Source organism: Amblyomma mixtum, chromosome 10, assembly GCF_055824585.1.
Source record: "Amblyomma mixtum isolate Tamu chromosome 10, ASM5582458v1, whole genome shotgun sequence".
In the NCBI taxonomy this organism is placed as follows: Eukaryota; Metazoa; Arthropoda; class Arachnida; order Ixodida; family Ixodidae; genus Amblyomma; species Amblyomma mixtum.
The window spans coordinates 159,192,189-159,216,498 of NC_143021.1; the positions used below are offsets into that span (position 1 = coordinate 159,192,189).

At 45.1% G+C, this 24,310-nt stretch overlaps 1 protein-coding gene across 3 annotated transcripts; it reads left to right on the plus strand.

The window, feature by feature from the left end:
* The first annotated feature begins 336 nt into the window (after positions 1–336).
* Positions 337–20,159, plus strand: LOC149327501 (uncharacterized). Of its 3 annotated transcripts, none has more exons than XM_089562434.1 (6): positions 337–703; positions 1,596–1,677; positions 2,249–2,323; positions 6,574–6,704; positions 16,096–16,204; positions 20,092–20,159. In XM_089562434.1, exons 1-6 carry the CDS (start codon positions 688–690, stop codon positions 20,135–20,137), a joined length of 459 nt encoding a protein of 152 aa, XP_089418560.1. In that variant the 5' UTR covers positions 337–687; the 3' UTR covers positions 20,138–20,159. The 3 variants fall into 3 exon arrangements, with proteins under 3 accessions (XP_089418560.1, XP_089418561.1, XP_089418562.1); XM_089562435.1 differs by having other exon boundaries at positions 339–703; positions 1,599–1,677; XM_089562436.1 differs by having other exon boundaries at positions 340–703; positions 20,087–20,159.
* Positions 20,160–24,310: the final 4,151 nt, after the last annotated feature.

The window sequence follows — 24,310 nt, forward strand, 5'->3', positions numbered from 1 at the left end:
GTTTCGTGTAAATCTCCGTCGAGCATGCCCGCGTCAGTCAAAGTAATGCATCGCAGCTGCTCTCAGTCCTACCGCTCACGTCCAACATATCCTTGATATGCACCAGCTTGAGGTACGGTGCATTTCTTTGCCCGTTTTGTCGCAATTAAGAGATTTTAGCTGGCAGCAAACGAAATTTCATTCCGTCAACAGCGTCGTCTGCGCCGTCGTCTGCTCCATCGTCTGCTAGAACATCCGGGGCACCCTGGGTGATGGGATCACAGGATCGCAGCTTCTACAAAAGTATTTAAAAGCGCTTTAATGTTCGCACTTAATAAAAAAATAAATTTAAAACAATTGAAATATTTTTCTTCTGAACATAATTCAAATATTAGTAGTAAAAAAGCGCATTTGAGTTGCAGTTTTTCAACGACGCAAAAACAAGGGCAAAGCCGCTGACGCCGGCGCCATGTCAGTGCGTGCGTTGCCTCACGTTTTGTGTTATTTGGATTTTCATGGCATTGTTTGAGTGCTTGTGCGGCGGACATGTGTGAAGAACAGAAGTGTGTTTTGGAAGCCAACGACGAGTATTACGCCCAGTCAACATCGGTGAGTTTGGACGGGCAAAGCCGTGAAGAAAGGCAGCGCTACGACGTCTTGTCATCTGGAAAGGCAATGAAGACGACGGCGCGGTTTTACTAAGCCTGGATGAGCTGCATGATTGGTGAGTACCGTCACCGCTTCTCTATTACTGATCTGTATTCACACGCGTTATTAGTGTGCGGCTATATAGGGATGGCAGTGGAGGCAGTCTGCGTGCGGTTGCCTCAGCTATAATGCGTTGCCTGAAAAGAACGGACGTATAGCCTGCGTGACAAGTCTTGCTTCATAGTCTGCGTTTAGTACTCAGGTGCCGTGGTAAATAAAAATGCCACCAGAGATCACAGCAGAGTTATGCGGTCGCTTGCTAGCGCTGCGAAAAACTACAATGTTTACTACATTCAACTGGCATGGATTTGTACTGCGTAGAAGACGACGATCAGTGCCGCGGGTGAGAGCGCTTTTGCGTGGACAGCTGAGAACAGGCGAGGGAACTGACAACGGGTGATTTTGCTCGCGGCTGGTACCCATCGGATGGATTTGTGCTATTTAGAAGATTATTATGAGCGGCAGTGCTGCGCGATGAAGCACTCGCGCTAGGCGAACTGCGAACAGACGACGGATGGTTTTGCTCGGTGTTGGTGCTCATCGGATCAGTGCTTACTTCTTAATATTCGTCATGCAAATTATTTTGAAGACAGTGATCGCATTTGGAAGGCTGGCGCATATGTACTAGTCATTTGTAAACTTTTTATCTGTGCTTCCCCATTGGAACAGAATTTGGCAATATTATGTCAGTTAGGTCGTTCTTGTGTCTTCCCTGAACTGTAGGCGTCCATGCTTCCTCTCCTTCAGGGCACTGAACTGTTGGGGATGCAACTGCACACTTATTTGGGATTTCAAGCTTTTTGCTGTATGCCTCGCTTATGCGGCCCGCTTTCAGGTCGTTCGCAATTGGTGATGGTTTGTTATTCATTTTCACTTTCTCTTATTTATTCTTGGTTGACTGCCGGCAGCAGTTCTCCGCGCTCGGAACTGTTCCCAGGCACGGAACCCTACCCACAGACCTCCCTGCACCTCACTCACCAGTGTTCTTCGGTATTTTTTTTTTGCTCTTGCCCCTACTTGCATTACCACTCGACAAATGTTTTGCTGTTTTTATTTGTGTGGAATTTGTTAAATGCACTACTAATTTTCGTATCATGCTCAGTTGTGACGTGAGATATCGGGCTCCTTGGTATTGAATGCATGTCTTTTGCATTTTCTCTTCTCATTTATGCAAGGTAAACTGGTCGACTGGGTGCTATGTTCAATTTAAGAATACATTAGACGCTGGTGCAAGGCACCCTAATAGTAATTAACTAAAGCCTGCGCATGCTATATTCGAATAGTTGGGCTCTTTTCATCATGCATAAGAATAAAGCGGTATTCCAGCCAGCTCATCTTTCAATGTGGTTATGACAGTCATGTAAATGTACTCAAAGAATGTGTATGGGTGTTTCACATACAATCTCCTTATTTATTTTGTCATGGGCCACCTCATTGCTTTTTGTGTTCCTATATTAATACCTCATTTTAGTTTCTGAAGCAGTCGACAGTTTGTTTTGTCGTCATTCATGACATTGTCACTGGCACTGACAGCTGTTGGTTGGGACGTATTTATCTGCAGTTGCCAGCTGCCAGCATCTGCTGGGCCATGCGTGCTTCCTGCCTTCAGCTGTGCCATCCCTCCAAGCCATTCATGGTAATTATCTTTTTCAGTTACGCATACCTTACCTGCCTGTTTTGAAAAATATTTTCAACATAGGCTCACTGCTGTGTTTAAAAATGCATGCAGAACTCTACATGCACTTTACAGCCGTACCTCAGCTTATTACATGAACTGCAAATTTGTACGAAATATAGCCGCACATGTAACTCTTGACACTGCGCTGTTATTATAAAGTTGAGCCTGCTTCAGGTGCAGTGACTATTCCACACCTGTTGCCTTTTATGCATGTGTGTCCTCTAAAAGGGCCAAAATGTTCGTTTATCTTTTAAAAACGTTGTGCTGTACAATAATACTTTAATGGTATTTAGTGCTTGTACATTGAAATGTCAGTCAGTAAAGTAACATTGTATGATGACACCAAATCTTGTGTGGCATAGCATCCTTGCAGCGTACTTGGCAAGCTCCTGTCAGCGCAGATGTATTGCTGGTTTATTGCTGTGGCATGTGGTTATACTGTACAGTTTGTACCTCTACGTTCTTGACAGTATCCTTGAAAAATTTTAAATTGGTTTTTGAGCCAAGGAAGTGACAGAGTAACTGTCTCACATCTTGATAGGCACCTGAACAATGATGCAAGGGAAGGGATAAAGGAGGGAGTTAAAGAAGAAAAGAGGTGCCGTAGCAGAGGGCTGCAGAATAATTTTGGCCACCTGGGGATCTTTATCCTGCACTGACATCAAACAGCATGCAGTTTAGCCTGTGTTCACTTGGGCCTGCATAAAAAAAAACGAGCAGACCTTCTTAGAACTAACATTTCATTGCACCAGCTACTTTGTAGCTTTGACTGCAGTGACCTGAAATCAACTGTTGTTTACTTTGCACAACCCACATACCCTGAACAAGATGTGATGATGCTAGACGAGGTGACCCTCTCTGCATAGCAGCAGGTTGGTTCAGGAAATGCGAAGACTCATGGAGAACCGCTCAGTTATATTTGATTTCATGTTATTGTAGTATTAATGGTGAGTTGTAGTATACGTGATGAATTCTTGCAAATGATTGAGGACATCAATACTCAGTGTGAAAATGAGAGCTAAATCAATACTTAATAATCAGGAAAGAGGCCTTTTTATGAAATGCAGTAAGGTACTGGAAGTCGAAACAGAATACACCTCGGCCAGGTCATGCACAGATATAGAGCATTTGAAAGAAATGGTTGGGAGAATAAGAAAGGGGTTTATTGCCTTAGGCATGCACTCAGAAGTTACGAGCAGCACCTTGCAGTATGCTCAAAAAGAAATTTTAAACTGCCTTGCCTTTGCTAAGCTGTCGGGAAAAGTGGGGTACTTTACAAAGGGCTTAAAATTGAGAACAGTGCGGTGAACCACTCAGGAAAATCATAGGGTTAATGATAAGAGATTGGGAGAGAACTGAGTTGGTTGGAAATAAATGCGAATTAAAATCTGAGCGGGAATCATAAATGGACATAGGCAGGACATACATTTTTTAAAGAAGCTGGCTATCCTTTTGGATAGTGGAGCGGTTACTCACAGCAGGAAATTGTGCTGTTCTTGCTTTCATTTTATGGACATATGCTTTGTGTCTTACATCTCTTGGCCTGCCATAGGCAGCATATGCTCATAATAAATTTTTACCTGTCTAATTATGTGGCACAGGGAGAATTGAACTATATAACCTCATCAATGCACACCCTCTCTGAAGTGAACTTTGTCAGCCCCGTCAGTCACCACATTGATGCATGTCACCCCAAATGGGAGCCGTCATGGTGGCTGAGTGGTTATTGTGCTTGGCTGCTGACCCGGAAGAGGCAGGTTCGATTCCAGCCAGTTTTGATTCCAGCTGTACTAGTCTCATTTCAATGGAGACGAAATGCTAGAGGCCCAGGTACCGTGTGATGTCAGCACACCTAAAGAATTTTCCAGTCCTCTACAATAGCGCCCTGTATAGCCTGCGCCGCTTTGTGGCATTAAACCCTTTAAAACCAAGTAAAGTAATGAATACATCATTTCCAAAAATTGTTTAAATTTATTATTTTCTAAACGTTAACAATTTTCTGCACCTGTTTTCCTTCGTCTTTCCCTCTTATTTCCTCCCTCATGCTGAGTAACAGGTCAGTGATTTTAAGTAAATATTTTGTTCATTTCATTAGCAAAGTTTCTCTGTCTCTCTCTATTGCTTTGCTTTTTGTATCTGCAGTATAGTATTATGCAGAAATATGTCAAGATTAGATCCAAGAGATATGGTCTAGATTTTAAGTTCTATAGTCAACCACACATTACTTATTACGCTATCAAGGCTTTTTTTTGGCATGTGCTACCTGGTACAGAACTGATGTGGCCTACAGCGGTAAATATTGTTTGAATGTGCATAAATTGAATAGGAAGGCAAATTTCCCATTTGACTATGTAAATAGATTGGGCAATCATGTGCTCACAAAGCTCATAAACTTTTCTGTTTCCAAAACTTTCTGTAAAAGGCACTGACTCACTGAAATACACTACAGTTACTTTTGCCTAATCCTGATATTATTTACTGAAGATTGGTTTGAGGGAAAGTCCACTGAGCTCGAATGAGTGCACGGCAGCTTGTCTTTGTCCAAAGTATTTGGAGAATAATGAATTTTGTTACCTGGCAGAGATAAAGCAAGGATGGCAGTGTTTTGTAATGTCCACAGGGCATTCTTCCAAAGCCCAGTATGCATGTAATTCCTTCATTTTGTGCAACATAAAATGTCTTCCCTTTACACTCATGGTTGAAACAAAATGCTATTTGAATACTTCACCACTCAAAAAATGAAGGCCATTGTGCTGCTCTACAAAATATCAGGCTGCAGCGGTTGTTGCGAGGCAAATTCACCAGGTTGTCATCATCATCAGTCTAACACCCAATGCAGGGCAGAGGCCTCTCCCATGTCTCTCCAATTAACCCTGTCCTTCGCCAGTTGTGGCCACCGTATCCCCACAAACTTCTTAATCTCATCCGCCCGCCTAACTTTCTGCTGCCCCCTGCTACGTTTGCCTTCTCTTGGAATCCACTCTATCACTCTTAAGGACCACTGGTTATCTTGCCTTTGCATTACATCTCCTGCCCAAGCCCATTTCTTCCAAATAACCCACGTTTTTTTCACACCTATTTGTCAGGCTCCGCGTTTTTTTCTCACCTATTCGTCAAGCTGCAAGCCACTTGCACGCTCTACAAACCTATTTAAAGTACATTATCCAGCATTGTTGGCATGGAGTGTGTAGTGCTAAAACAAAAAATAATACAATAGCTGATGATCTGCTAGAGCAACAGAATTCCAAGAGTTTGAGAAGGGCAGTGGGAGAACTAGCAAGGCGGGATAGCGAAATTCGACAAGCAGTGGACAGGGATCCTGCAACTTGTAGAGGACAGGCAAATTGGAGACTTGTGGAAGGGGCTGTAGTCTTGAGTGCGCCTAGCCGGCCTTGTGATGCATTGTATAGGGCCCTTTGTTTTTGAGTAAAACTGGTTTCTCCTGATTGTTGCATTCCAGAAAGATTCATCAAGATTGGGTTAAACCCAAGTTTCACGTGCAAATGTGCCTGTAAGAAAGTGTTAGATTGATAATGCATGAAGCTAAAGAACCACTGGAGAGTAGTGGATACGTCTCGTATTTCTTCGTAGCTATATTGTTTAAACAGTGCTGGCTATTTTAATTCCTTTTTAATGCTTATTGCTTGTCGAGTTGCATAAAATTTTAGGATAAATTGAAAACTGCAGGTAGGTTTAATTACAATAATTATACCCGTATTTCTGAAGCTCTGTTCGAAGAGAGGTCCACATTTTGTGTGCATGCTTTGAATTTGATTATTTTCACACTGCAAAATGGAGGACAGGTCTGCTGTGAGAGTTTTTTTGCAATGAAGCGAGAGCAAGTGGTGCGGAATGCTTGTTACTGTGTCGCCCTGCCAATATTTCTAGAACCCCTGGGACCACTGAGCTTGTGAGTATCTATGACTCAAAAGGTCGGAGCTGATTGCCCATTCCGTGGTTGTCTGTATTAACCGGTGCAAGGCCAAGGGCTCATAGCTAACAAGCATATGACACCATAGAACTAGATGCAGTCAGGCTGGGACTGTGCAGTATGTCAGTGTTAACGAGGTCGTGATAAACGAGGTTTACTCTGCGAAGCTAGTGTGAAATAATAATTGTTCTTATGGAAAATATCGTTTTTTCTTAGTCATTGCAGCAATACAAGCATATCAAATCTGATATCTCTCACTCATCCCTCTATGTTTCAGTTTCAAGGGACCAAGAGTTGCGTGGAAGTCGTGCAAGCCACAAAGTTGCGTGCGGCTTGAGCCAGCAATCAGGAGCAGGCTGGGAATTTGCGAATTGCCAGTGGTATTCGCTCAGTCAAGCAGGCTTTACTGTAAGTACAGTGTTTTCGCCATAGCATTTCTTTGAAAAGTACGCATTGAGCTTGAATAGGACAAGCTGTCGGTCTAGTTGGTCTGATCCTTTGTGGTTGACAGAGCTTAGAAACACAGACTGGGGTCAGAAAGAAAAAATGTGAGGGCACAGGTGCTGACTACAGATTTATTCAAGAATCACCGAAACACTGCATGTATAACCAAAACACAGGCGCCAACAGGTGGCAATTTTATGCACTCGTGGCAACAATAAGTGATATGGCCAATAGTGGGAAAACAACACAAACCAGAAACAGAAACCAAGACTATAGAGCAGGGAAGGATGAAACCATAACAAGGTTAAAGGAATAGTTTTAAGCAAGTCATTTTTAAGACCACCAGCACGTGAAACAGTGGAACGGTTTGACCAAAATTTTCAAGTACTGGTCTGATAACACGGAACTAAAACACTACACGCAAACACAGATCAAGGGCAGTGAAATAAAAGTAAAATGGCAAGAAAAAACATGCCGTGAAAAGAAAATGGTGATTGGGCAAGCAAACAAGAATTGGTCTACAAAGGTGAAGTGAGCTAAAAAACTGAAAGAATAAAAGGGGAATAAATGCACATGAGCAACAAAGGTGAAGCCAAGAATTAACATGGCTACAGGAGGAAGATGAGCTACTGTAAAAACGAGAGATAAAATATCAATAAATGAAATGAAATTTAAGCGCACACGAAAAACGCACACAAGAGGAGATACACACAGGACAGGCGCTAACTTCATCTGATTTATTCGCAGGTAAGAGAGCGAAAATATATACATAAAACGAGGCATGCGCAGTAAAGAAACAGATCGTCATATCACAATGCGTGCTCAAGGTATCTGTATTCTGCCTGCAAAAGATTAACTGATGTATCACTCACACAGTCATGCCCCCTCTTCCTGATGTGAAATGCTTCTAATAATTCACGTGCCGTCTTATCACCGCTCCTGCCAAGAATCTTCATCTCCTTCAGCTCTGCAGTTCGCACAATGGTCAGCCAAATGTGTCCCTCCACCCCTTAATGCCCGCAAATGTTCCCCCGCCCGGTCATTGACACACCGCCCAGTCTGGCCTATGTAAGCCCTACCGCAGGTCAAAGGTATCTCGTAAACGACACCGGAACAGCAGTCGACATACTTCTTTGAGTGCTTCTTCCTGCAGCCACTCTTCTTTTTCGTGCATGAAATGCGTGAGCAAAGGTAGGCAAGTTTCTTCGGTGCGGAGAACACCACAGGAACGCCGTGTCGGCTTGCCACCTTCTTCACATGATGGGCAACCTTGTGGATATACGGAACCACTACTGGTTTAAACGAGTTCCTTTCTAGTACGTTCGCTTTGGCGAACATGACCTGCTTGGTTTTTCGAAGAAGGGCCTCGGCCACAGAAACAATGACCGCGCAGGGGAACCCAGCCATAAGTAGCCGGCGTACTTGCTTATTAAAGCTACACTGCATAGCACGCGGGCACGACTTCGAGAGAGCAGACCCCAGGCATAGGCCGGCAATAGACCTCTTAACTGTTTTGGAATGAGCGGAATCAAAAGGTAAAAGCTCTTTCTGTGCCCTCGGAGCGTACTCCCAACAAACATGATCAACTCCTATAGTAAAATTGACATCTAAAAACTGCAACGAACCTTGTAAAGGGAGTTCGTGCGTAAATCTCAATCCCCTCCCGTTCTGCTGAAAGCTCTCCAGGATGCTGCCAACTGCTTCGGTGTAAGAAATGTTGTTTAGTTTTTTCAAAACAATAAGAAAATCGTCTACGTACCTAAAAACTTTCAGCACTCCCTTCCCATTAAAGCTTTGCTCAAGGGCGCGGTCAATAAAAGCTAAAAACAGGTTACAAAGCACAGGGGCTACGCAGGACCCAATGCAGATCCCTTGTCTCTGACGATAAAATTTATTCTCAAAAGAGATAAAAGTGACACCTAAATAAAACTCAAGAACGCGCATAAAATTGTCCACTGTAAGACCGCATGAGTTCTGGAACTCCACCTCTCCGCTTTCTTCTATCGCGCTCCTAACATCACCGAACAAAACATCGTGGGGCACAGAATAAAACAGATCTTCCACATCTACCGAGAACATATACCCAACTGCAGAATTACCCTCGAGAAACTGTACAACCTGCAGCGAGTTTTTTACAGTAAAGGGGTCATGGACCTGTAGAGAGCCTAGGTGTTTCTGCAGGTACCTACTGAGGACGTGCCTATGTACCTATGTCGGCGCGGTCATTGTTTCTGTGGCCGAGGCCCTTCTTCGAAAAACCAAGCAGGTCATGTTCGCCAAAGCGAACGTACTAGAAAGGAACTCGTTTAAACCAGTAGTGGTTCCGTATATCCACAAGGTTGCCCATCATGTGAAGAAGGTGGCAAGCCGACACGGCGTTCCTGTGGTGTTCTCCGCACCGAAGAAACTTGCCCACCTTTGCTCACGCATTTCGTGCACGGAAAAGAAGAGTGGCTGCAGGAAGAAGCACTCAAAGAAGTATGTCGACTGCTGTTCCGGTGTCGTTTACGAGATACCTTTGACCTGCGGTAGGGCTTACATAGGCCAGACTGGGCGGTGTGTCAATGACCGGGCGGGGGAACATTTGCGGGCATTAAGGGGTGGAGGGACACATTTGGCTGACCATTGTGCGAACTGCAGAGCCGAGCCGCAGCTGAAGGAGATAAAGATTCTTGGCAGGAGCGGTGATAAGACGGCACGTGAATTATTAGAAGCATTTCACATCAGGAAGAGGGGGCATGACTGTGTGAGTGATACATCAGTTAATCTTTTGCAGGCAGAATACAGATACCTTGAGCACGCATTGTGATATGACGATCTGTTTCTTTACTGCGCATGCCTCGTTTTATGTATACAGTCGACGACCGATTTTTCGGATTCTCTAGGGGCCGCGAAAACGACCGAAAAATCGGGCAGTCCGGAAAATCAAATTTCACCGAAAAAATCACGAACTTATTACCACTATGCCGGAGAAAGCGGCCAATTGTATTGCACACATTCTAAAGCTCCTCATGACTATATTTCGCCGCGCGAAATACCGTATAAACGCGTATAAGGGCCGCACTTTTTTTTTTCCAGATTCGAAGGCCAATTTTCGGGGTGCGGCCCATACACGCGATATGCGAAAAAAAAAATTTTTTTAAAGTAAAAGCACACCAACCAGGGAATGAGCGACATTTATTCTACGTTCAATCGTCACTCGCGAAGTATTTAGACTCCTGAGCTGGTGCTGCGCTCTGATGCACGCTCATGCCAAAAGAAGCCGCGCAGCATGTCCGCTGTCAACGCGTAGCCGTTGTTCCGAAATTCCATCACATAGAGGAGCAACTCTTCTTCCAGTTCAGGAAACTCGCACGGCTTGACTCGGAAAGCGCGCTTTTTGCAGCTTGTGTTTCTCTTTTGGTTGCACCATCATCGGACGCACTTCTCGGCCACGTCGAATTTCCCGCCCTTCGCACGCTTACCGACCGCGTTCGAGAGCTAACTCCCAGCCGTGTAGCTTAAGGTGCTTGCCCATCGCGCTAAAACTGTGAAGCTCGGCGGCAGCACGCGAAAGCCACTATCACGGCGAACGCGCTAACACGCATGCTGACACGCCACGAAAGGCTGGAGCTGGCGATACTGATGCCGATGTGAACAGCGGAAAATCGCGACCGAGAAAAATGTTGATGATAATGATCACGGCGCCATCCATAGACGGCACTTGGAAGCTCCGGTGCGCGCGCGTGGCCTCCGCGAACGGCGCAGCGCCGGAGCAGATCGCGGCCGCGATAAGATCCGGCGGCGCGATAAGATCCGGCGGCGCGCCGCGCGCTTCGATCGCGGAGGCCACGGCGTGCGCGTAGCCTCCGCGATCGTATTCGCGTTCCGTGTTCGGGACTAAAGACTCGGCATAGATGAGTTCCGTGAACTCAGACTACGGTTCAAGTTCGTGCGGCGGAAGACATTCAAGGACAGTACGAATTCGAAAACACGCGAGCGCAATGTGCCGACTCGCGCAGAATTTCAGCGTCGTAAGTTAAGAGGCTCCCTTTTAGCTTGAATTTCATTTTGTTTGATCAAGTTTTCGATCTCTCCTGCAGTTTGAATTAATGAGGTTCCACTGTACACATTATATGGCGGCTTGGGTACTGGCGGCGAGTGCGAACGAGGTCCGAAAAATCGAGTGGTCAGTTGCGGTGCGTCCGAAATTTCAAGCGCTCTTACACATTGGCTCTATGGGCCATGTCGCGGTGCCGCGAAAAAGTCCGAATAATCAAGCATGTCCGAAAAATCAGGCGTCCGAATTTTCGGTCGTCGACTGTATATTTTCGCTCTCTTACCTGCGAATAAATCAGATGAAGTTAGCGCCTGTCCTGTGTGTATCTCCTCTTGTGTGCGTTTTTCGTGTGCGCTTAAATTTCATTTCATTTATAGCTATGCACCATCTAGCCCAAACAGAAGTTTTGTTAAATTATAAAATATCAAAATGTGAAATTCAATTAGTATTAAAGATAAAAGCAAACAAAAACGCGAAAATAGAGGAGTTGGCAGAAAAGTCAAGGCATGCAAGATGTTTTTAAAACCAGGGGTAGGTCAAACATCCTGAAGAAAGGCAATCTTTTTTTCTGAGGGTGTTCTTGCCCATTAATCCTCGAGCCTCAGAATCCCGGCGGCTCCCACCAGTTCATGTCGGCTTATTCTGGTGCTTTTTTAACACAATGGCACTTTTTCGAACATGGGTGGCATGGCTTTTTTCGGTCACAGTTTTGGCAATGGACTTGCAGATTTAGGACGTGCTTGTAGGCCAGTTGGTTGGAAATCGTTAGAAAAACCGCAAAACAGAATGGGACAAAGGCAGGCAAAACACAAGGCGGTACGACAACTGAACATTTATTGAAGAAATGAGTGCTCATATGGATCAGTTGCGCATGTAATCTGCAAACAATCATTGCAAAAACAACCTAGGGAGGGAAACAAATTCCAATTCTTTCTGAAAAATGGACACAGAAGGCGTGCTATCCCACCTATCTGGCTTCGACCTCAGGATGGCAACAGCCTTGAGAATTTCTTTCCAACTGGCCCTTTATTCATCCAATAATAGTGTGCAGTTCAGTTTAGGTTAAGTCTTTACAACTGGGACAGTGGACAGGCAGGCAAGGTCGTCCGGGCCTACCCAAGGAATGCTAATACTCTTGCAAGGGAGTGTTTCACCATCTACCAATTTGGCCGGTATAAAATCGACCACAGCTGAGAGGAATCGTGTACACCACCCCCGTTGCACATGGCATGAGGCATTCAAAAAGTACCGCCAACGGGCATGTTGTACGAGATTCCCCTCACCTGTGGCCAGTTTTATATCGTCCAAAGTGGTAGATGTTTACACATTTGTTTGCAAGAGTATGCGTGTTCCTTGAGTAGACCCGGAGGCATTTGCCGTCCCACTCACTGTCTCATTGTAGACTGCTATCCCAAACTGAACTGCACACAGATTATTGGATGAAGAAAGAAGCAGTTGGAAAGAGAAATTGTCGAGGCTGTTGCCATCTTGAGGTCAGAGCCAGATAAGTGTGTCAGCACGCCTACTGTGTTCATTTTTCAGGAAAATTAGCGTTTCTGTCTGTGTTTCCCCCGGTTGTTTTTGTTTCGTTTTTGAGCAGGTGATTGTCATATTTGCTCAGCTCTATGGTTGCCATTGAATTTTTTTGCCTCTTTACGATTGTTTGCAGATTACACACGTGACTTGTCTATATAAGCACTGCTGTTCAATAAATTTTCAGTTGTCAGTACGGCCTTGTGTTGTCACCTGCCTCTGTGTGATAGTTTTGTGGTTTTGCTCTTTCCGACTGGCAGATTCCCGAGAAATGTACCCGATAAATCAATCTTATGCTCCCTTATCCTTTCATTGATGCCAATGTATACCTTGCCGCAAGACAAAAGGATTGATTAAATGCCCTCCGCGCATGGCGCTAAGGGTTTTCTGTGCTGCGTGGTGCAGCGTCTTTTTTTTTCATTTAGGATTCCGCAACTGCAATAGGTGCTAGGGGGTCAGAAAAGGCAATGTCTACTCCTGCTTTCTCTCCGATTTTCTTAAGGTTCTGTGAAATTTACCTTTAGAAAATTCGAGAGATAGAGTAGATGCTTTTTTTGCTGCCGCCCCCCCCCCCCCCATCACCTATCACACCTCTCTAGGATCGTCAATGAAAAAGAAAAAAGAAACAGGCTGCACTGCATTGCACAGAAACCCTTAGTGGCATGCACAAGAAGTGCTTTCTCAATCCCTTTTTCTTGCTGCAAGGTATACATTGGCATCAATGGAAGGCTAAGAGAGCATTACACTGATTTATCGGGTACATCTCTTAGGTACCTGCAAGTCCACTGCTGATAATGGGACGCAAAAAAGCCATGCTGCCCAAAGTTCGAGAAAGCCACTGTGTTAATAGAGCCCCGTAATAAGCTGACGCAATGCAATGGTGGAAGCCGCAGAGATTTTCAGGCTCCGGGGTGAATGTAAAGAACACGCTTGGTTTCACTCGGAGGATTGCCTTCTTTGTGGACGTACTTGATCTAGCCCTGGTTCTACATGTGTGTTACATGCCTTGCCTCTTCTGCCAACTTCCCTCTTTTGGTGTTTTTCCTTGATTTTTGCCTTCATACTGGTTATTGAATTTCACTTTTTTATATTTTATCTCTCGGCTTCACTGTACGTCATCTTCCACTTTTAACCATCTTAATTGTTGGCTTCACCTTTGTGGCTCATGCGCGTTTTTATTCCCCTTTTATCCTTTTAATTTTTAGCACACTTCACCTTCGCTTGTTGCTTAATTCTCGTTTGCTTACCCAATCGCCATTTTGCTTCTATTGCGTGTTTTTTCTTGCCATTTCTCCTTCATTTTTTTTTTTCACTGGGCTTGGTCTGTGTTTGTGTATAAGGTTTTTTAGTTCCATTTTATCAGACCAGTTCTTAAATATTCTTTCGGTCAAACCTATCCACTGTTGGCAGTCTTTTAAAAATGACTTGCTTATAAATTTTTCTCTCACCTTGTTCTGGTTTTATCCTGTGCTGTGTCCTCTGGTTTTTGCTTCTAGCTTTTGTTGTTTTTCCACTACTTCTCATACCACTTCTTGTTACCACGAGTGCATAAATCGCTGCGTGTTGGTGCCTGTGGTGTGGGTATTTATGCAGTATGTCGGCAGTTCTGGGAAAAGTTTTAAGTTCAGTGCCTGTGCCATCATCTTTTTTGTTTCTGTCCCTTGTCTGTATGTCTGAGTGCTGTCAACCACAATCGGTGCATTGAGCTGACTGCTCTGCAGCTACCCATGTGTATGCAATGAAGTGGCTTCAAGAATAATGTACACAAAAAAATTGATTCCTTAAAATTTCTGGCATGTTTTTTAGGAAAACATTTGGCATTTAAAGGGCTAAGAGTGCTCTGAAAATCTAAAAATTATGTGCTTCTTGGGGCCTTTCCTCAAATTTCACATCACCTTGTAGCGTGATGCAAGACGTTCAAGTTGTTACCCACAGTTTACTTTTTTGTTGCCCACTTATTGGCTGCCACCTTCTTTGGGAGGCAGTGTCATGGGGTTTGGGAGACAATCTGATTCCTGTGTGTTGGCTGAAGCTGTCTAAGCTTTTGGATGTGGGGAGCAGGTTCACGGTGCCAACTTTTGGCTGTAACTACAGTTTGGCCATGACTGTTAGTCCTTTTCTGTGATGCAGTGTCATTTATGTAATGCATAATTTGATGATGAAGCAGTCTCAGGGGTTGCGGTGCTCAGCTGTTGACTTCAAAGACACAGGATCGATCCTGGCCGCGGCAGTCGCATTCTGATGGAGACAAAATGCTGGAAGCTTGTGTACTGTGCGATGTCAGTGCACGTGAAAGAACCCCATGTGGATGAAATTATCAGAGCCCTTCACTATGGCATCCCTCATAGCCTGAGTCACTTGGGACATTAAACCCCATAAATCCAAACCCATTTTGGTACTTCTCAGCTTCGCCGCTGGCCTGCAGCCTCCCACAAGTTGACGAACGGCAGTTTTTACACCATTCGTAAATGCCTACATAGACGCTACATCATTGGTGGCAAAGGTTGCCAGATGTGCAAGCGTTTCCGGTAGTTTTTCTCTGTTGCTTTCGTCAGGCAGCTTGCAAAAGATGTTTTACTAGGCTAATAAACGGTGAGGTTCTTTGTGTTCTTAAGGTGGTGCAGCGTGATAAAACAGACACATAATAGCCATGCCATGCTTTTTTGTAGCCAAAGGCAATTTTTCGCCTTATTCTCATCATCATTTGCCTTTCATGCTTCCTCGAGGGACGGCAGTTGGAAGAAGGTCTCTAGAGCAGCTCCTTGTCTGAAGAAATGCCGAGTGGCATTCTTCAATCCTAACTGCCCATCAAATGGAAGAGCAGTTGTTTTCTCCACTCCACAGAGTGGAGACGGAGTATCGAGTTGAGGCGCACTTCTGAATTCGGCGGTTAGCCTTTCATAGGCAGCAGATATGCGCAATAAACTTTATTTGCTGTTAATCTTCCAGTTAAACACCAAATCCTCCTCATTCCTCATCAGTGCACACACTGTGTAAGGAACTTTGTCACTCCATTTGTCACCACTTTGATGTATGCCATCCCTAATTCAGGGGCTGTATAATTTTTGAAATTTTGTTGAAATTGCTTGAAAACCTTTGCAATTTCCTGCACCTCTCTTTTTCCCCCAAGTCCCAAACCTACGCAGAGTGCAAGTGGGTTTTTAAACTCCAGCTAAATTTTGTTATTCATCAAAGGGCTTTTCTCTCTACTGCTTTGCTGGATGTATCTGAAGTATAATATTATGCACCAGTGTGTGAAGCTTTGCTCCCAGAGCTATTAGCCCGAGGTAGTAATTTTAGAGCATTGCGTTGCGTTCTCAGCCTGGTTGCGTTTTGAGCCTGAGTTGTGCTGATTCCACGGATAGAACCCAAGTTGGCAGCCTCCAATGCAGCAGTGTATCCCAGTAGTTGCCATGGGAGCCGAGGTGGTTAGATAATGGAATAAAATAATAGCAGGTGGCAGTGTGATGCTCGAGCACCACAGCTCGAAACTAAACTATATCGATCAGTATATGTATATCTGTCTGGCAGGCATTAAAGTCTGGCTGCTTAGTCACGACATTCCTGTAAAATTAGTGGGTGAACCGTTTGGCATGAATGTGCCAGATGGTGTCATACGATTCAGCCTGTCGTGCAGCATAAACTTACTAGTTAAGTTAGAGCCTTTCTTGCAGCACGGATTCGAACTGACAACCTATGTTAGGTGTATTAATGCTCATTATTCGATCCTCTCATTTTTTATATTCAACCACACTAACATTACTTATTACCCCATCTGTGCAGATTCCTTCTGGCACTATTTGAAGTTGAAGGGTTGCTCGGCTGAGGATCTCCAAAAGTACCACAAGAAGGTGACGCGCTACCTGGCACAGAAGTGCTGTGGCCTGCGGCGGTAAATATCTGTTCAAGCCAATAGTCTCTTGTTATATGCATGAATAGATTGGGTAAGCTCATGTGCTTACAAAACTCGTAACTTGACTGTATTTCCTAACTGTCTGTATGGTACACTTAGGCACTGGAATAACCTGCAAATCGCACTGGAATTTGCCTACTATAGTGAGATACTGCTTTACCCAAGTTCTGCTTAAGGATAGTCTGCTACTGAGATGACGCACAGAAGATTATATTTATGAACCAGACTGTTAACAGCACTTATGGACCACATTAGCAGACTGTTCTGAGACCGCACACAGCCAGGCTTTTCAGCGTGGAAGAGGCGGCTTTAGACAAGGCAGGCGAGCGCTCTGTTGCTGCACATTAAGTAGCTGTCGGATGAATCTCGAAAAAATATGAACGACGCGCCAGGAATATGACTACTACAACCCTTCGGAGATGTGCAGTGCACAGTATACGGCCATGCCAGCGACATGTCTTTCTGTTCAAACTTTCTCTAAAACCGCTGTCACTACGCAGAAGCAGGTTGCAGTATCTGTACTAAGAATCTCTTAGTGAAGCAGCGCAACGGCACAAGGCCAAGGGAAGAAGGGGACAAAAACAGCGCTGAACTGACAACAAATGTTTATTCCGGATGCTAACAGCATATATATACTCTTTTGCACCTTAGAAAAAACAAAGAAACAGAGAGCAGCAGAAAGTATCAATCCCAGTCATTATGCGCATGCAGCTGTATCGCGTGTACATCGATCATTTGAAATCGGGAAGTTGTGCTCTTTCACCGAGATGGCAACGGAAGGAGTGCTGATACAATTCACACCCAGCTTCATGATCTCAGATGCCTCAATAATCTCTCGTGTAAGCTTATCCTTGTGTTTGGTAACAACTTGGCTGTTTTTGAATTCTGGGTAACATGAACAGTCACGACAGTGAGTACCTATGTGGCGGGCCGTGTTCTTGACATTGTTTGCGTGCTCTTTAAGTCTTTCATTAAGACACCGGCCAGTTTGGCCGATGTATGACCCACCACACTTCAACGGGACTGAGTACACCACGTTGTCTTGGCATAGCACATACTTCATCCTGTGGTTTTTCTTGCAATTATGACCAGATTCCGATCTTTTATCCGGGCGATTAACTCTCGCACACAAGCCACTCAGTCTGACAGGAGCCGAAAAAACAACATCTACTCCTGCCTTTTTGCCTATTCTCTTCAAATTGTGGGACACAACATGAACATAAGGTATTACTGCCAGATTTTTTTGCTTGGAATGGGGGACAGCTTTGCCCTCCTTCAGCTTTTTCAATATCCCTTCTGCTACTGATGCCAGAATATGAAGGGGGTATTTTGCGTCTGTTAGCCTATCAACCTGATTGGAGAAACTAAATTCAAACTTGTGTGGGCAGGATTTTTGCATGGCATTTTGAAAGCATGACGCCACAATGCCTCTTTTAACAAGCTTCGAATGGGCTGAGCTGTATGGAAGTAAGGGCTTTTTACCCCTAGGATCAAATGCCCAGCATACATGGAAATCAGTAAAATATAAGGTCAGATCAAGGAACTTAAAGCGATCATTCACAGCCACTTCATGCGTAATTTCCAGCGGCGAAAGCACTTCACAGAATATCGCGCACAGGTCATTCACTTCCGCAGCGAAGCTAGCCGGGTCACAATCTAGTAAAATTAGGTAATCATCTACATATCGGAACACTCTTGCAACTGTTGAGCTCATGAGTGATTGTTCGAGTGCCCTGTCAAGCTTAGCAAGGAACATGTCACTTAGCAATGGAGCGATGCAAGATCCTATGCAGATCCCATTCTTTTGAATAAAAACAGTTCAAAAGAATGGGATCTGCATAGGATCTTGCATCGCTCCATTGCTAAGTGACATGTTCCTTGCTAAGCTTGACAGGGCACTCGAACAATCACTCATGAGCTCAACACTTGCAAGAGTGTTCCGATATGTAGATGATTACCTAATTTTACTAGATTGTGACCCGGCTAGCTTCGCTGCGGAAGTGAATGACCTGTGCGCGATATTCTGTGAAGTGCTTTCGCCGCTGGAAATTACGCATGAAGTGGCTGTGAATGATCGCTTTAAGTTCCTTGATCTGACCTTATATTTTACTGATTTCCATGTATGCTGGGCATTTGATCCTAGGGGTAAAAAGCCCTTACTTCCATGCAGCTCAGCCCATTCGAAGCTTGTTAAAAGAGGCATTGTGGCGTCATGCTTTCAAAATGCCATGCAAAAATCCTGCCCACACAAGTTTGAATTTAGTTTCTCCAATCAGGTTGATAGGCTAACAGACGCAAAATACCCCCTTCATATTCTGGCATCAGTAGCAGAAGGGATATTGAAAAAGCTGAAGGAGGGCAAAGCTGTCCCCCATTCCAAGCAAAAAAATCTGGCAGTAATACCTTATGTTCATGTTGTGTCCCACAATTTGAAGAGAATAGGCAAAAAGGCAGGAGTAGATGTTGTTTTTTCGGCTCCTGTCAGACTGAGTGGCTTGTGTGCGAGAGTTAATCGCCCGGATAAAAGATCGGAATCTGGTCATAATTGCAAGAAAAACCACAGGATGAAGTATGTGCCATGCCAAGACAACGTGGTGTACTCAGTCCCGTTGAAGTGTGGTGGGTCATACATCGGCCAAACTGGCCGGTGTCTTAATGAAAAACTTGAAGAGCACGCAAACAATGTCAAGAACGCGGCCCGCCACATAGGTACTCACTGTCGTGACTGTTCATGTTACCCAGAATTCAAAAACAGCCAAGTTGTTACCAAACACAAGGATAAGCTTACACGAGAGATTATTGAGGCATCTGAGATCATGAAGCTGGGTGTGAATTGTATCAGCACTCCTTCCGTTGCCATCTCGGTGAAAGAGCACAACTTCCTGATTTCAAATGATCGATGTACACGCGATACAGCTGCATGCGCACAATGACTGGGATTGATACTTTCTGCTGCTCTCTGTTTCTTTGTTTTTTCTAAGGTGCAAAAGAGTATATATATGCTGTTAGCATCCGGAATAAACATTTGTTGTCAGTTCAGCGCTGTTTGTCCCCTTCTTCCCTTGGCCTTGTGCCGTTGCGCTGCTTCACTAAGACATGTCAGACCAACTCGCCCACCAGTTCATGTTGTACTAAGAATTCGTATCTTAAAGGAAAAAAGAAAGCGCAATGTCCACCTTTGGCACGATTTCTGCAGTGATGTGCGTTCTGCCGGCTGACAGTACACCGCTTGCTTGGTGTTGTAGGCCTAACATGTGCTTTACTCAAGGTGTAGCGAGAAGCGCTTTTGAACTAGCCACCAGCGATCACAGAAATGTCTACTCTTTTTACCGCCTCTACAATAACTTTATGGTGGTATGAACGTGCAGTTTTTATTCCCGCAACGTCTTCGTAAGTGAAGTGCGCGGAAAAACGGGCCAGGCGGACCGCCTCGCACTGATAGATGCGGGTTGCATGCACGGACTCATTCTGAGCCGTTGGCAGAACAGTCATTACAGGCCATGATGCACTTGGTCACACGTTGCATGCACGTCTGCATCTTGATTTCTATCTGGAAACAGCTTGGTTGACGTCACTTCTGTCAGTAAAGTGCTCTGCATGCCAATGTCTCTCCCATTCCGGACGGTTCCCGCCAGCCATCGTATGAAGCGGCGTGTGCATATTCTTCAGTTGTATAATTGAGGCTTTAATGCATTATTCCTATGGGTTTACGTCGGGCCCGTGCCAATTTGATGTTAAATGTGGATCGTTGCATGAAAGGGGAATGCATAATCAAGATTCCACTGTATGACTTTTGTAACATTTGCATGCATTTGTTGTGTATGCATACTATATATATCACTGTTCTTTTTCTTCACCTAGGACAGTCTGAACAAGAGAGACCTGCTGAAGAAAAATTCTGTATATATGTAAATAAATAGTCGATTTGCTCCAAGTGAGGCGTTTTTATACCTGGCTGTACTGCAGGAATGCATCGAATGTTCAGAGTCAGACTGCTGCTCTGTAGCTGCATATTAATTGACAAATAAAGCGTACTTGGTAATGACTACAGGAATACAACACACTACACAAATGCACTACAGAAGGCAGACTACAGAGATACGACACTACAGAATTACGTCACTACAGAAGACAGACTACAGAAATACTACACTACAGAAAGACTACAGAAATACTACACTACAGAAGACAGACTACAGAAATACTACACTACAGAAGACAGACTACAGAAGTACGACACTACAGACTACAGAGGACAGACTACAGAAATACTACATGCCCAAAATACGACAGACTACAGAAGTTTTCTGTCGTAAATTCCTGTAGTGCATTTTGACTGGGTTTGCGTCTGCTGTTTGTATTCATTCAAATTTGCGCCGTTGACCGGAAGTTTTGTTCAGCACGGACTTTCAATTCGTCTGTATTGTTTTTCTTTGACTTGCATTTTGATTGTGGTGCTGTCGCCGGTATGGACAACAGGCTACAAGTCGCATGGGCGTCCGGAAGGGGGGGGGGGGGGGGCGGTCCCCCCCCCCCCCCCCTGGAATTACGGATATTGTTTATGCACTAGTTTCTTTTTGGTGCTAACCTACCGCCGTCTCCATCCCCGGACTTCAGGTGTCCCCCCCCCCTGGATAAAGTTCTGCGGACGCCCTTGACAAGTGCTAAGAGTACGGCTAGTAAACTGAAATGACTTCTGTGTGGCGCTGCTATTTGTTCTTATATATGGGCAAGATGGGGTGACTTTTTGAATTAATATTTCCTTTGTGTGTAAAATGCTAGGACATTTCACAGTGCGGAACGGCCGAGCCAGCACGCATTCACACAAGTGGACAGGTGAATTACATCACCTGTAAAGTAAGTATGCGCCTAAAATTTGGCAAATATGTGCGCCTGCAGGCTGCATGAAAAAGGAGGAATAATTTTATTGAACCAGAGCCGAGAAATCGAGCATTAACCTTTTGGGGCTCTCCATGGGACGCACAACTTTTTGGACATCGCTAGTTGTGGGGACGTTTTTTGGATGTGTTCGGGAAAAATGAGCACCTCCTGGGGAGATTCCAAATGTCCCGATGGGTTATTTTTGGGAGATTTTGAGGAGGTTTTGTGTTTGTTGGGCGTGGATCATGAACAACGATTGAGTCACTGCTGTTGACGAAGCAGTCATCGGGTTTGGTCCGCAGAGTCGACACATCGTGGGAACCGATTATGCAGCTGTATGTCAACTGAATTTTATTGATGTCGCATATAGCAGCATGGACAGTGAAACTGCGTGATAGCGGTTTGCTTTCACGCGTTTACATAAATAATAAACCATTTTTGTGCAATTACCTACGATTGGAAGGTACATCGTGCATGCATTAAATTGCGTGCACTCTCTGTGCACAGACTGATACCTCTGTACTACGTGAATGTTATGCAGAAATGATCACACATGTATTGCGTGAATGATGCACGAAATGATGCACTGAAAATGTCAGCTGCGGCATTTAATATAACACCTCTGGTGACACACATTATCTGCATTGAACGGAATGCTGCAACTTAGACATATAGTGTATTTTGAGAAATATCTCTTTTAGACTGAAAGTATGTGTTTACTTAAGTAAGACATGATGTTGAGCTAGTCGGTTCATGGTTAGAACGAAACAAAACTGCGCGAAGACGACGGGACAAAAGAAAGGCACGAATACACACACGCAAAGCAATGCGCTTTGTGTGTGTGTATTCGTGCCTTTCTTTTGTCCCGTCGTCTTCGCGCAGTTTTGTTTCGCTCTAACCATATGTGTTTAATGGCGCATAAGCTGCTAAGGCTATCATGCGCCAAGAAAGTAACGGGAATGACATAGTGCCAATAAAACCATGAAAAATATGTTCTTTGTTTTCCATACATTGGCCCAGCCCATCGGTTAACCATTGGTGACCAGCAGAGCAGCCAACTTTAACATGCCACAGCAGCAAAGAGGGGCGCATGGCAGCACAAGTAAAGCGCGGCGCGCAGCAGGAGGACAACGATACATCCGCCCACCTCCCACAGCGGGCCCCATTTTGAACCAGTCCGCGCGTGAAGGAGATGCAATGCGAACACCCCCTGCACCCGCGTGTTTCTATCGTCCGTTGTCATGGGGACACCTCGTACACCATTCGCTATGACCGTAACTGCCAGCCTCGTCTGTTGCGTCTTCCAGTTGGTTTGAAGATGAAACGTAACTGAAGGACGAATTGGCGCTATCTGTGATTCGTGGCAGCTGGATGGTCAAGTCCCCCCCCCCCCTCACCCCCGCCGTGTGCGGTTGCGAGAAACTCAGAGGGCACTTTGGCTCTCTAAAGTGCTGCAAGGCGAAAGCTTTTCTTGGCGCACTGTTCGGTTTTTCTATTTATTTCTTATTTTATTTTTGTTTCTTTTAATATTTTTGTTTTGTATTTTATATTTTAAAATTTTTATTTCTTTATTCCTTTTATTTTATTTATGAGACCCATGCATTCACTATAAGATGCGCAGGTGCGCCTTTATTCATGCTCAAACCCTGAGCCTTCGTGGGCGGATTGGTAGCGTCTCCGCATCAAATGTCAAAGGCCCGGTTTCGATTCCCAACCTCAACGCAGTTTCTTTTTAAGTAGTGACGCCGAAACGCGGACAAATCTGCCGACAAATGCGAGTGTATGAATTGTGCGCCGTTTACCGGGCTCGCTCGCGCTGGCAGTCGCTTTCCCGGGCGAACAGTGGTGCGCGCGACCCGAAACTAAACTACCGAACTGTTTGCTGTTCGGCTTGCCGCCAGTCAGCCGGGCTGCACGTTGTTGTTGTGACTGAGAGAAGGATGAAAAGGAAATTGCACGGGCCTGCTACTGGCTCTAGACAAGCCACCACCGCTGCCACGTGCAGATAGAGGAGAGGTAAGAGATCAGAGGAAAGAGAAAAAGGCAAGAAAAGACGCGCGTCGCAGCAACAACTGCGTCCGCCGGAGCGGACGCTGCTAAAAAAATCAAATAAGCGGCCGAAGCCGCGCTCGCCGAAGCGAGGACAGATACTCAAGTCCGGGGTGCACGCGAGCGCGTCGTTTGGCCGCCTTTTAACTCCTTTCACTCACAACGCTGGCTTCGCGATTAATTGTATAAAGGCGAAAGCCTTTAATGGCTGATGCTCGCGGTGTCCGTCCGTGCGCTGGAATCCTGCCAACTCGCTAGGCCGACTGTCAGCTTGTTGGCTGAAAGGTAAAGCACGAACTGACAAGAGAGGTGCGTCAACGCGTCCGTCAGTGCATCTCCGTTGCTTTCGCCGCCCCGCGGTTGCTCGCGTAAGCCCGGGTACAGTGCTCTAGAATATTGGGTAGTGGGGTCAGGGAGCGGCTGCGGGTGAAGCGTCTCATGTCGATGACGAGAGGTGGCGCCACCAGAGCACGGGCTGTATGAAACGCGATGCGCTGTGTGTACTCGGCGTGGAATCGTCTGAGCCATCGACGAATAAACAAGGCTCTGTACGTTAATACATGTCCTAAAATTAGTTACTGCTGTACAGAGGGATAGCCGGGCAACTTAGGAGGCGTAAATGTGATCGCGGCCGGTGGAATCGCCTAGCAAATAGCATGCAATAGCGCGATGGTACGAATGCGCGGGCACGACAGAGTGCACTTCAAATGCTTCGCACGGCAGACTGTGCTCTATTGGCGCTACCACTCCGTGTTTTAACACGTGTACGCGAAATAATTATCGTCACACTAATGAAAGGCTATAGGTAGAGGGACAGGCATAAAAGTGCCATCGATCACGAGACTCTTACGGCAAACCTCAAGCAGCGGGAGAGCAAATGTCAGCCGCATTTATTACAGTTGCGGGCCAACAAGAAATCGCAATGAAGAGACGTTTCTATAAAAGTTCCGCTTGGAAATCGTTCTGCGGAAACTGTTTATCGTAAACTGAAAGCAAGCGTGACTATTGTAAGATTGGCAACTTTTGTAAACGACTGCTCTTTTTTAGTGCTCTCAGGCATGCATTTTTATCAAAACGAGCAGTCTTTTGCCGCCGATCTATTAACACGACTGAATACAAAACAAAAGAGTTTCCCCAAAACAAACCAGTTCTTTA